Raw genomic sequence first — 12,840 nt, 5'->3', positions numbered from 1 at the left:
AGATTTGAACAAAGAAGTGAAGAAGAGAAGCAGGGAACTACAAAAATGGTCTTCTCTTTCTCCAAGGGACTGCCCGTTCATAGGGATCCACCTCCCTTAGATCCCTTCTATCACCACTCACCTAGAAGTGAGGGTCAAAGGGTTCTGATCCCAAACAAAACATCTCAGGTGGATGTAAGGCAAGTTCTGGGAGCCCAGTCTCTGAACTACTAGGCTTGGTTCTGGAGAACATAGGACCATGACTCTAAGGGGAAGTGTCGGGAAGTGTCGAGCTGTCCCCAACAGCCCAGATCCACTTCTTTGAAGGTTTGGTCTTTTGTGGTTAAAAAAGAGGCATTTTCCTACAAGTACAATTGATGACTAATCAAGAATGAAACCTTAAGTAAATTAAATGACACTATATTGCTACTGAGATGTCGACTAAAGTTGCCTGCACTTTTAGAGTCAGGCTCCGTTCAATTACATCCTCACATGAGGATAGTCTCACAACCCTCCTGATGTCCCCAAGGACTCAGGAAGAAAGCAGTGGCTTACATTTTTATTGGTCATCTCTGGCTCTGAAGTCTACTTTTTCTGAGGTTTCTGGATCACCTGGCTTACGTATGTGCTGTTCTTGTTTGGCCCCATGTGGCTTGAGAAGGGCACAAGCGCGCGCACACACACACACACACACACACACACACACACACACACACACCCCTCCCCACGAAATGACCTAACAAGATATTTTCTTAATCAAAGACATTAAAGATCTTTCCCTTACTAAGAGAAATTCTGGTATCAGCTTCTCCCCCCAGCCCCACCACACCACTTAAGCCTTGTCCTACCTTGGATACAAGTCCTTTGATGTTTGAAGAAAAGATGCCATCAAACAGCTTCTCATCCTTTCAGAGAAAGGGATATAATTTGAAAAAAAAAATGTTGTGAAACATTTAAAATAGATTTGTTCACAGAAGGTGATATTTACAAAACTAATTTCCAGCTTTATTTACTACTCAATGGAATATCAGGAATTTACTTGCAAATCATTCAGCAAATATATATGTGTATATGTTTATATATAAATTTATATGTGGCTAGTAAAACAAATATGAACAAATGTTAAATTTCAGTGGGTATGTGGACATAGCTTTCCAACTTATATATGTTTGAAATTTTTCATAATAAAAAGTTGGGAAAAATTCATGGAGTAGAGCTTTTTTGTGTTGATAATTTAAAGTAAGTGGTAGAAAAATGTGTTGTCCACAAAGTCTTAGGATATGAAAGGTGCTGGGCACATGTTTGGTGCCAGCTGCAGTCCTCATAGTGAAATATTCAAAGTAACCAAACCTGATAACAGATGCAACAGCTGATTGGCCTGAGACAATAATACAGAATTCTGGAAGATCAATATCAATGGATGACATCTCGCCTAAGAATTTCACACACAGGTCACCTCCTCCCTTGGGAGTAGCACACATGTAAAGGAGACAGCTCTCACATGACATTCATCATAGCCATAAGAAAACTCCCTAAACACACTATGATCTCCATTGTGTGTTTAGGGAGTTTTCTTATGGCTATGATGAAGATTTAACAAATATTTACGGAGCACTAATTAAGTAAACATGGTGTTAGGTGTTGTGTACACGCTAAAATGTACAGGACATGGTTTCTATCTTTGGGTTAATAACAACCAAGTCAAGGAGAGAAGGTGTTTAAATGTGAAAATCTAAATAACAGCGCAAAACTTAAAGAGCAATTACTACATTGTTGGTGGGAATGTAAGTTGGCAAAATGGAGAGCAATTTAGTAATATCTATCAAAATTAGAAACGCATATACCCTTTGACTCAGAATTCCAGTTAAATAAGCAGGAATTTAACCTACAGATATATTCATACATGGGTTAAATAATGTATGTGTAAAGATAATAATTGAAGCATTATATAAAATAGCAAAATTTAAAAAAAAAAGAAAAAATCTACATGCATGAATGGAATACTATGTAGCTGTTAAATAGAGTTAGATATCTTTATGTATTGATACAGAATAATCTCCAAAACATAATGTTAAGGCAAAAATAGAAAAGTGGGACTATATCAAACTTAAAAGCTTCTGAATAGCAAAGAAAACAATCAAAGAGTAAAAATGTAACCTACAGAATAGAAAATATTTGCAAACCAAGTATCTGTTAAGTAATTAATATCTAAAATATATAAGAACTTACAACTTAGCACCAAAAAACCAAATAGCCTTATTTAAAAATGGGAAAAGGACTCACACAGACATTTCTCCAGAGAAGACATACAGATGGCCAATTGATATATGAAAAGATGTTCAACATCATTAATTATCAGGGAAATGCAAATCAAAGCACAATGAGATAGCACCTCAAACCTGTTAGGGTGGTCATTATAAAAAACTAAAAAACAACAAATGCTGGTGAGGATGTGGAGAAATTGGAAACCTTGCGCGTTGTTGGTGGAAATGTAAAGTGGTGCAGCCATTATTGAAAACAATATATAGGTTCCTCAAAAAATTAAAAATAGAACTACCATATGATCCAGCAATTCCACTTCTGGGTATTTATCCTAAAGAACTAAAAGAGATATTTACATGATATTCATAGATTGTCCACAATAGCTAAGAGGTGGAAACAATCTAAATGTCCATTGACAGATGAACGTGTAAGGAAATTGTGATACATACATACAGTGGAGCATTATTCAGCCTTAAAAAAAATCCTGTCACATGCTACATGGATGAACCTTGAAGACATTATGCGAAATGAAACAAAAGGACAAATAATGCATGATTCCACCATATGAGGGAGCTAACGAAATCAAACTCATAGAAGCAGAAAGTACAATGTGGGTGCCAGGGCTGTGTAGGGGAAAATGGGGAGTTTCTGTTCAATGTGTATAGAGTTTTAGTCATACAAGATGAAAAAGTTCTAGAGCTCTGCAGTACAAATACATACATGTAATTAACAATAGTATTGTACACTTAAAAGTTTGTTAGGGGGGCAGATTTCCTGTTGGGTATTTTTTACCACAATTAAAAATACCTATCTGTCTGTCTCTTTATATTTATATGAAAAAAAGTCAAGGTACAAAGGATTGCATGCAGTATGCCAACATTTGTGTGTGTGTATTCTATATTAATATATGGTTAACTAGGCTTAGAATATATTTGCAAGGATACAGGAAGTTGTTACGAGTGGTTACTTCCAAGGAGGAAAACTGGGTGCTTGGGGCAGAGGTGTGAGGGAGGCAATTTTGTGAATTTTGAATTTGTACCATGTGCATATTATTTATTAAAAAATGAAACACAAAGCAATTTATGAAAAAAATAGAAAATAGATTACAAGGTACTAATGATATATACCAAAAGAATCATAGAGATAAGGGGTAGATTGGAGTGGAGAATGAAGTATTTACAAGGTGGGATTTGCACTGGTTCTTGAAGAATGGGAAGTATGTAGATAGGTAAAGGAGAGCAATAAGGACATTCTGGGTGTGTGTGTGTGGACATCAGAGTGGGAGAGAAAGACAGTGGAAGTAAAAATGTTGAAGCAAAAATATAAAAATAAAAAAAATGTTGAAGCAGGGTCATGAAAGGCAAGTGCCAGACAGTGGAACAGTTTCAGTTTCTGTAGAATGCAGGTAAGGAAAGGATAAAGCACTGTGGTAGCAGCTGAGGCAGGGGAATGTGGAATTAATGTGTTGGGCAGTAGGGAGCCCCGCAGGCTCTTGAGCAGGGAAGTGATAGTATGAAAGCAGGATTCCAAGGAGATCAGTGGACAACAACAGACAAAATGGACTGGAAAACAGACATCTGTGAGAAGGCTGACGTAGCGACCCCGTGGTTGCCCATTACAGTCATCTGGGAAGCTTTAAAAAATCTATATCAATGCCCCTGTCTTCCCCCCTGCCCCACCACTGACTTAATTGGTGTGGGGTGGAGCCTGGACATTACCATTTTTTAAAGCTCCCCAAGCGATTCTAAAGAGCAGCCTAGACTGAGAATCACCACAATAATCCAGGCACAAAGAGACGAAGGCTGAGGTTCATGTGCTGGCAGGAGGTGGGGGGTAGAGAGAAAGGAAATCTAGGAGACATTTCAAAGGAAGAACTGATGGTGACAGACTGGAGATAAAAAGTGAAAAGATACACAGTCTGTTAGATTCCATTACGCATTCATCCAACAAATATTTCTTAAGCCACTCCCAAGGCTCTAAGGATTTTCTGAAGAACAAGACAGATAAGTCCTGGTTCTTATGAAACTTGCAGTCTGGTGGACAGACAACAAATAAATAAACAAGCTCTCTGGTAGCAACCTGTCTAACAAGGTAGTTATAAAGCATGACTGCATGCTGGGGGCTGCTTGTTTCTGTGAGGTGGTCAGGGAAGAACACTCTGAGCGGGTCATATCTGCGCTGAGGCTTGAATGATGGGGAGCCAAGCTTGCAAAGGTCTTTAAAGGGGCTGTTCTCACTGGGAAAAGCAGTAAGCACACACAAACAAGCTTGGTGTCTTCAACGGGCAGAAAAGCCTGCGTGGCTGGAGAAGAGTGAGAGACAGATAGGAGACGAGGTCAGAGAAATATGTAGGTACAGACAAAACAGAGCCAAGAAGGGCCATGGCACAGATTTCACGCTAAGTGAAATGGGAAGAAGCCCTTGGAGGAAATTAAGCAGGGTAGTGACATGATCTGATTTTACATTTTAAACAACTACTTTGGCTGCAGTGTGAAAATGGATTGCAGGTGGCAGACATGGAAGCAAGAAAATCAGTTGGGAGGTTAGATTAAAATAGTGGGGACGCTGACAGACACGGGAAAACTGCAGAATAGATTTGAAAATGTTGAGTTTGAGGTAACCGTGCGGCATCCAGGCAGAAAGGTCCTGAAGCTGCTAGAAATATGAAAACTAAGTGAGGATTTAGGTTGTCCCTACTGATGTGGATACACTTCCACTGGGGCTGAAGAAATGCAGGTTAGATGAGACTACAGGAATGTAGCAACTTCACCCAAAGAAGAGATTAGTAACAACTTGGAAGAAATGTTTCTGGTGGTGGGGCCAGTGCTCTGTAGTTAGTCTTGTCTCATTGACCATTTTTATCTGTGAATGGGATGAAGAAATGGCAGGAAAATGAAGAATGTCAAAAAGCAGGGAACAATGACTGATGCACTAGAATCAAAAAAGATCTCAACTCCTACTGGAAGGATGAGCTGAAGCTAATGACAAGCAATTTAACAGATACATAGACAGGTAACAGGTGTGTGTGTGTGTGTGTGTGTGTGTGTGTGTGTGTGTGTGTGTGTGTTCCTTCATACTTAAAAAAAAATAGCACACAGTCCTAGAAATCTGACAGTTCCCTGAAAAAGACCTGGAACTTTTACCGACAACATACTTTATGAACCTAAAGTGTAATGTCATGGAAACAACCGAAATGCCCATCGGTAGACGACTGGATTAAGAAACTGTGGTACATTTATACAATGGAGTATTACGCAGCCATAAAGCAGAAAGAAATCTTGCCATTTGCAACAACATGGATGGACCTAGAGAACATTATGTTAAGTGAACTAAGTCAGACAGAGAAAGACAAATATCATATGATCTCACTTATATGTGGAATCTAAAAAAAGAATAAATGAATGAACTAATCAGAAACAGTTTCAGAGACACAGAGGAAAAACTGAGGGTTGCAGGATGGAGGGGATTAGGAGGAAGGTGAGGGGATTAGAAAGCACAGTCAGTAACCACAAGATAGCCATGGGGTTACACAAGTTAATTTGGGGAATGTAATCAACAATGTTGTAAAGATTTTGTATGGTATCCAATGGACACTTGTCTCGTTAGGGAGACCACCTCAGGGATAATGTAGATGCCTGATCACTGCACTGTACACCTGAAGCTGAAGCTGAACAATAAGGAATGTCAACTACAAGTTTGTGTATATATGTGTGTGTGTGTGTGTGTGTGTGTGTGTGTGTGTGTGTGTGTATGTATATACTTACAAGAAGCGGAGTACAGCATTGGGAATAGAGACAGTGGAAATGTAATGGCTGTGTGCGATGTCAGAGGGATAGTGGATGGGGGAGGGGGGTTGACACTGTGAGGGATATAAATGATAAATGTCTAACGATTACATTGTTTTGTTCACCTGACACTAATAAAAAAAGTGTAATGTCAGAGTATGGTAATGTAAAATCAGAGTAAGGTGATAATATTTATTACAAAATTACAAAAATTATTTTTCTGGGGAAGAATACATAAGTAGTGAAATAAACTGCATTGGTCAGGATTATTTCCAGAATACTATTTTCCGATCAGGCTGCTGACTAGGTGGAAAACTATGTGATTTGAGGAACAGTCAAGTAATAAAATTGTACATATATTCCATTCAGTGCTTACCAGCATGCTCGAGATCTTACCAAATATCATGTGATCTAACTTGAAAAAACAAGGTGTACTTCCCCTGCCTGAGAGAAAACTCAGTCTTTAAACATTGAGGGTCTTAAGAGAATTCAAGTAACTTGTCCAAAATTAGAAAGAGGTAGAGCTGGGATTTGAACACAGGTAAGTTTGACTCCAAAATCTTCTTTAAAAAAAAAAAAAAAAAAAAAAAAAAAAAAAAAAAATATATATATATATATATATATATATATATATATATACACACACATATATGGGTATATACATATATGAAAAATATATATATATATAATTTTCTTTTGCATTAAGCAGTTTCACTTATCAAGTCTACCTGAAAAGTTTCAGTCAGAAAAAGCAAGGTTGTATCTGACCTTTTTTCAGGTAAGAAATGTACCTTATTTAGCTTGACAGCTTTAGGACTAGTACAACTTCCAGTACATAATATGTGCTCAGTAAATATTTGCTCCATGAATTAAACTGCCCTTTTGCTTGTATTGTGTGCATCAGTCCACTGGCCAGCATAAGACAAAACATACACATTCAAACAAGTGAGAAACACTTCTCTGCAAGTCTTTTTTCTTTATAGCATCCCATATTACAACGCCTTTAAATCCATCTGTCTTTTTTTCTTTTTTCTTGGCAACTCCATTTCCCTTTCCACCCATTTACTTTGTCCCATAAGCAAATAAACCTCTCATTCCCACCTGTCCACCTGGCCATCAGCCAAGATGAGTCTTCCTGCCCCTCATAACTGCTTGCCTTAACTGACAGCCTGGCAAACTAGGACAGAGGATCGTGATGATAGTAAAAACATGTATCAGATTGTTTAGGAAGGGTAAGACACAGAAAGAATTCTAATTGCAATGAGGAAATGACACCCACAATATCTTTACTCATCCTTCACCAAAATTTTGTTTTCTTATTTTTCCTACTTCATTATGAAAAGACTAAAGGGGTGACCGGTTGGCTCAGTTGGTTAGAGTGCAGTGCAGTGCTCATAACACCCAGGTAGCTGGTTCGATTCCCACATGGACCAGTGCCTTCCACAATGAGATTGAAAACAACAACTTGGCTTGGAGCTGATGGGTCCTGGAAAAACACACCAATAAAAATTTAAAAAGAAAAGACTATGGAAGGATTATAGTAGAAAAAATGAATAAATTGTGTGTTTAAATTAGAAAAGCAAATTTCTCAGTGCTATAGAAAGTCTCAGAAGTTCTAAGACCAAAACTTATGACACCTAATATTTAGCCAGAGCAATTTGCAGAAACAAAGTATGTTTCCAATAGGGCCAATTCTAACACAGCCACAGGGTACTGTCAACATACTAAAAAGAAAAACAGGTTAAAATTAATTGTTTGGGTCCCTTTGTTTCTAGCATCTATTTTCCATCCCTCTAAGTACAGGCAATGTTGTCCTGGCAATGTTGGCATGAGAAACAGCCCAAATAGAAATACTCTCCACACCCAGCTACCCACAGATTATCTAGTAACTTGATCCTCAAATACACAGGGCAGAGAATGCAGAAGAAAAAAATCTCTTTACCTTAAAAAGAGATCTTCCAAATTCATTAACATCTCATACAATGTTCACCTAACCTTAACCTTATTCCTAGGCTCTAAAACGATTTCTGAGTCAAATGGCTACAACACTTCCACCAATGGGGATAATACACATTTCAAATACAAAATAGTCCTGGTGCAAAGAACATACTGAGAAATGAATCTTTCTCAACTGATCTCTGCTCATTTCACCCACATCCATTCCCCCCAGCCCCCAAAAAAACGAGGAAGAAAAAAGTGTTTACAGGTAGATACTTTATATACCAGCAAATACAGAACATGAGATTTTTGCGAAATGATAGTTTTTAGAAGGCCGAAGATTAGTTCATAACCAATTTAAAGATATGTGTAAAGTTGACCTGAAAATGGATGGTTGATTTCTGCTTTTCCACTGGTGAATTACTAAACTTGAATTTAAAAGGTGCCATGGTAGGAAGAAACACTAGAGTACAGAAGCAAATAAGCCAGTTAGAAATTGCCAGATAGTAGAGAATCTATGGTACTTTCAAGACTTCAATTCTATACCTAGACTGTGCAGAATTTCAGATTCTGCTTCTAGGTGAAAAAAAAGAAAAAAAGAAAAAACACAAAGATTTCCAGACCTTGGGTGTTTAAAGGGCCTTCACACAGTAAATCAACCTACTGCTGTCTTGTTTTCTCCACAGCCAGACTGAAGTAATACAGCACCAGCAGAGGTGTGAATTACCCCCATTCATCTTAATGGAGTGTTAACTTCAAAGGCTTGTTTTAACCATTTAAATGCTAAGCTCATGAGTAAACATTCCTCTAAAAAAAGTACAATGTAAACATTCACCTTCAACATACGAAAGTAATTTATATTCTCAGCACCTCATCTTTTAATTTAGGAAACAAGTCTCCAAGTGTTGGAAAAGTATATATTTTGTGCTTTACTTAGTTTTATTTTAAATAGTTACTACCTAATAAATTATGAACATTGAGCCCATAATGAGAAGGCCTATATTTCCCAGGAAAGAGGCTGAGGAGTACGTGAACAAGGTTTTTAGGTAATCCTGGTGCAGAGGGCACTGCACGTACTAGCCACCTTATTAGCTTCTTCCAAACTCACAGGGAAAGTTGTGACTCTAAACAGGCAACTAGATAAGGCAGAATATTAAAGTAAAATAAAAATAAACACCTGTACAAATAATTTCTTTTGGTATCAACTAAGTTTTGTGCAGAGTGTTCAATGGGTTACTTGTCCCTTTGCCAAACCTCCCATAGTCCTATCCCATGAGCAGGTGACAAATGTATTAATTGATGCCCAGCTGTCATCACACTTAACATTTGCCCCAGGGGGCATCCTTGCATCTGTTGCAGATTTAGGGTTATTTTGGTAATACTGGAGTTAGATTTATTTAAGCAGCTGAACACCTATTTGCATTTGGATCTATAATTTCATAAAAAGAGGGTACAAGAATGAGCTTATCAGATTGATGGGCTCTAGCTGACCTGAAGCCACATGGGAGGCCATATCTGGCTATGCCCTTGGGACCATGCTAAGTGCCTAGTTTCAGGAAGGCATTAGTAGGAGAGTACAGCTGGGGTAGAACTGTGGGAAAGCACTAAAAAGAATGCACATGGGGCCAGTTCCCCTGTGAGTGAAGGCAAGAGAAAGATTCTAAACATATTAGTTGTGCAAGATGGAAGATGAAGAAATTCCATGTCCCTGATTGAAAGCAAATACACTTTACTGTTCTAAATGACAGGATGGGAGAAAGGGGATAAATATCTAATCTATTAAGGGAGCTTGTTTCAGTCTGTACCTAATTTATACAAGGTCATTTAATCCTCTCAACACAACCCTATATAATTGGTATTAACTCCATCTGATACCTATGTGAAAGTGGAAGCTTAAAAAGGTTAAGTAGTTTTGCCTAAACTCACTGAAATTTGAATCTAAGTCTTTCTAACCCCCAAACTTGGACTTTTTCCATTATACCTTGCTGATCTCAAGTTGCCAGAGAAGTATCCTAACTCAAAAAGAAGTCCAGTTGTCAAATTTTCAGTCCATTTCCTAAGTGGGAAGCAAGGGGGCACCTGCAAAAGTGTGGATTTCCATACATGCAAATTGGCACTTTGCATGCCATTCCCTACTTTACATGTGCCCAGGGGTGGAATTACACTTTTACTGATACACCCTGGCTTTGGTAGGCGGCTAGCAGTGCCCTTTACATAGAATACTCATGGGGCGAAGAGAACTAGCTTCTGGTTTCCAACCAGAAATAAGCCATCTCCACAGGAAGAATGGAATGATTTATAACCTCCAAACAAAATATGACATAAATCATCAATATTTGTCTCTGTTTGCCAAGTAGAAAGTTGCATGTTTTAGTGACAAACAAGAAAGCTCAGAGAACTTTAAAATCCACAGATGGTCATCACAGCTCGATCTCATAATGAACAACAGAGAAAAATCACAAAAGTTTGTTAGACAGGATTTGGAGGCAGGGCAAAATACCAAATGGAGTAATCCCCCAGTTTTGTTATTATTGATGGATGCTGACAACACAAATCCACAGGCTAACATTCGATTTTGTATATAAGCTTAACACACTGATTTCTTAAAAAACAAACAAAAGATGGACTCCGTATACTTAATAACATTAAAAACTTCTGCTCTGTGAAAGATACTGTTAAGAGAATGAAAAGACAAGCCACAGACGGGGATAAAAATCTTTGCAAAACACATATCTGATAAAGGACTCGTATAAAGAATGCTTAAAACTCAACAAGGAGAAAACAACCCAATGTTTATAAATGGGCAAAAGAGCTGAACCTCACCAAAGAAAATATACAGATGGCCAAAGAGCATATGAAAAGATGCCCAAAATCATAAGTCATAAGAAAATACAAATTAAAACAAGATACAAATACACACCCATTAGAATGGCGAAAATCCAAAACACTGACACCACCAAATGCTGAGAGGATGTGGACACACAGGAACTCACATTCATTGCTGGTGGAAACGCACAATGGTGCAGCCACTTTGGAAGACAGTTTGGCAGTTTCTTACAATACTAAACATATTCTTACCATACGATGCAGTAATTGTGCTCTTTAGTATTAACCCAAATAAGCTGAAAACTTATGTCCACACAAGAACCTGCACACAAATGTTTATAGCAGCTTTATTCAAAACTGCCAAAATCTGGAAACAGCCAAAGGGGTCCCTCAACAGTTGAATGGAAAAACTGTGGTACATCCATACAATGGAATATTATTCAGTAATAAAAAGAAATGAGCTATCAAGCCATGAAAAGACATGGAGGAAACTTACTTGCATATTGTTAAGTCAAAGAATCCAGTCTGAAAGGTTAGCTAATATATGATTTCAACTATATGACATTCTGGAAAAGGCTCATAGTTTTTATGAAGACAGTAAAAAGATTAGTGATTGTCAATGCTTTCATCAAGAGTGAACCCTAATGTAAACTATGGACTTTAGTTAATAATAATGTATCAATATTGGCTCAACAAGTATAATGAATGAACCACACTAATTCAAGATGTTAATAACATGGGAAACTACGGCTGTGTTGGGGTGAAGGGATACATGGGAACTCTGTACTTTCTGCTCAATATTTCTGTAAACATGAAAACTACCATAAAAAATAAAGTCTATTGATTTAGAAAACCAATAGGCCCACAAATAAACAAACAAGATTCACCTACTATATTTAAGAGCATTTTGAGTTTGTTTCTTATTTTGATTAAAATTGCTATTGAGCCTACTTTCTCCTACCCACTCCTGTTTTGTTCCACTTTTCTGTTAATAATGTTTCCAAAATGTTAACCCATCTATAGAGGATTCAGCCAAGGTGTCTTCCAGAGCTATTCCTTTTTGCATGTGGAGGCAAATTATTCTTCATAAGAAGTGGGAAAATACATCTTTCATTTGTTAATCCAATTAAAAATGATGAGCGCTAAACTAAAATTCCCAAACAAAATTCCAAAGATGAGCAAAACAAAAGCCTGTGGAAATAAGGAAAAAGATAAAGAAAAATTAGAGTATGTTTTAAACCTCCACCCTGTCCAATAATTATGTCATAGTTCAAAATACATTAACTTTCTTGAAGTTGATAAAATAATCATAAAATGAGAAAGTATTCTTAAAGTAGGGTTATTAAAAGAAACAAACAAAAACCAACCTACCCCAAGCTTTTTCCGTGAGAGAAAATCCTCTCTGCTAAGTTTAAGATAAAATAGTCCCGGGAATACAAAAATCAAACACGTTGATGTACTCGAACCTTTAAGTGGGAGGGGAAAAAAGAGGATTATTTCGAAATTTGGGTGTGAGGCTGGCTGAAAATTTTATCCATTTTATTATGTGGATTTTTTGAAATGGAAAACTTACCAACTACACCAAATACATTCCTAATGTCAGGAACATATATTGCAAGTAAGACAATGATAATGTTGAGTGCTAGAGTGATCAAAAAATGGTGAATCCATGAGAATGGAAAACTGGAGAAAAACATCATCATTAAAGCTTTCCTTGCCTGTATAACATAAAGAAAAACAGATTTAATCAAGAGAAAGTGTCAAAGCTAAAATACTCACTTAGGGAAACACATGTATAGTACAGTAACCATATTTTTGTCCCCTAAGCCATTTAGATTCCAAAAATATAACAAACTATTATCGTGTTTATTATACATGAATTAAGAAATATAGATTTGTGTGAGCTTCATAAAATTATTTTGCTTGAATTCTTGAAAAAAACTTTCACATGCAATTTCTTAAGGTTGCATAATTTTCAAAATTATTGACAATAACACTGTGTGATGAAATCTCAGAGAATCGTTTTCATTAAATTCAACAGATAGAAGAA

At 37.2% G+C, this 12,840-nt stretch overlaps 1 protein-coding gene across 3 annotated transcripts in view; it reads right to left on the bottom strand.

The window, feature by feature from the left end:
- Nucleotides 1–10,281: 10,281 nt before the first annotated feature.
- Nucleotides 10,282–12,840, bottom strand: part of SLC38A6 (solute carrier family 38 member 6) — a 47,936-nt gene continuing 45,377 nt past the window's right edge. For all 3 annotated transcript variants that reach the window (XM_019750775.3, XM_019750774.3, XM_019750776.3), the window contains 3 exons: nt 12,364–12,508; nt 12,162–12,256; nt 10,282–11,981 (listed from right to left, as the gene is read on the bottom strand). In XM_019750775.3, the coding sequence (XP_019606334.2) occupies nt 11,901–11,981; nt 12,162–12,256; nt 12,364–12,508 (321 nt within the window). In that variant the 3' untranslated portion in view covers nt 10,282–11,900. The remainder of the gene's footprint in view (nt 11,982–12,161; nt 12,257–12,363; nt 12,509–12,840) is intronic.

This window comes from Rhinolophus sinicus, chromosome 3 (assembly GCF_057876585.1).
Source record: "Rhinolophus sinicus isolate RSI-liver-muscle chromosome 3, RSI-T2T, whole genome shotgun sequence".
In the NCBI taxonomy this organism is placed as follows: domain Eukaryota; kingdom Metazoa; phylum Chordata; class Mammalia; order Chiroptera; family Rhinolophidae; genus Rhinolophus; species Rhinolophus sinicus.
This window is presented reverse-complemented; position numbering and strand designations above follow the sequence as displayed.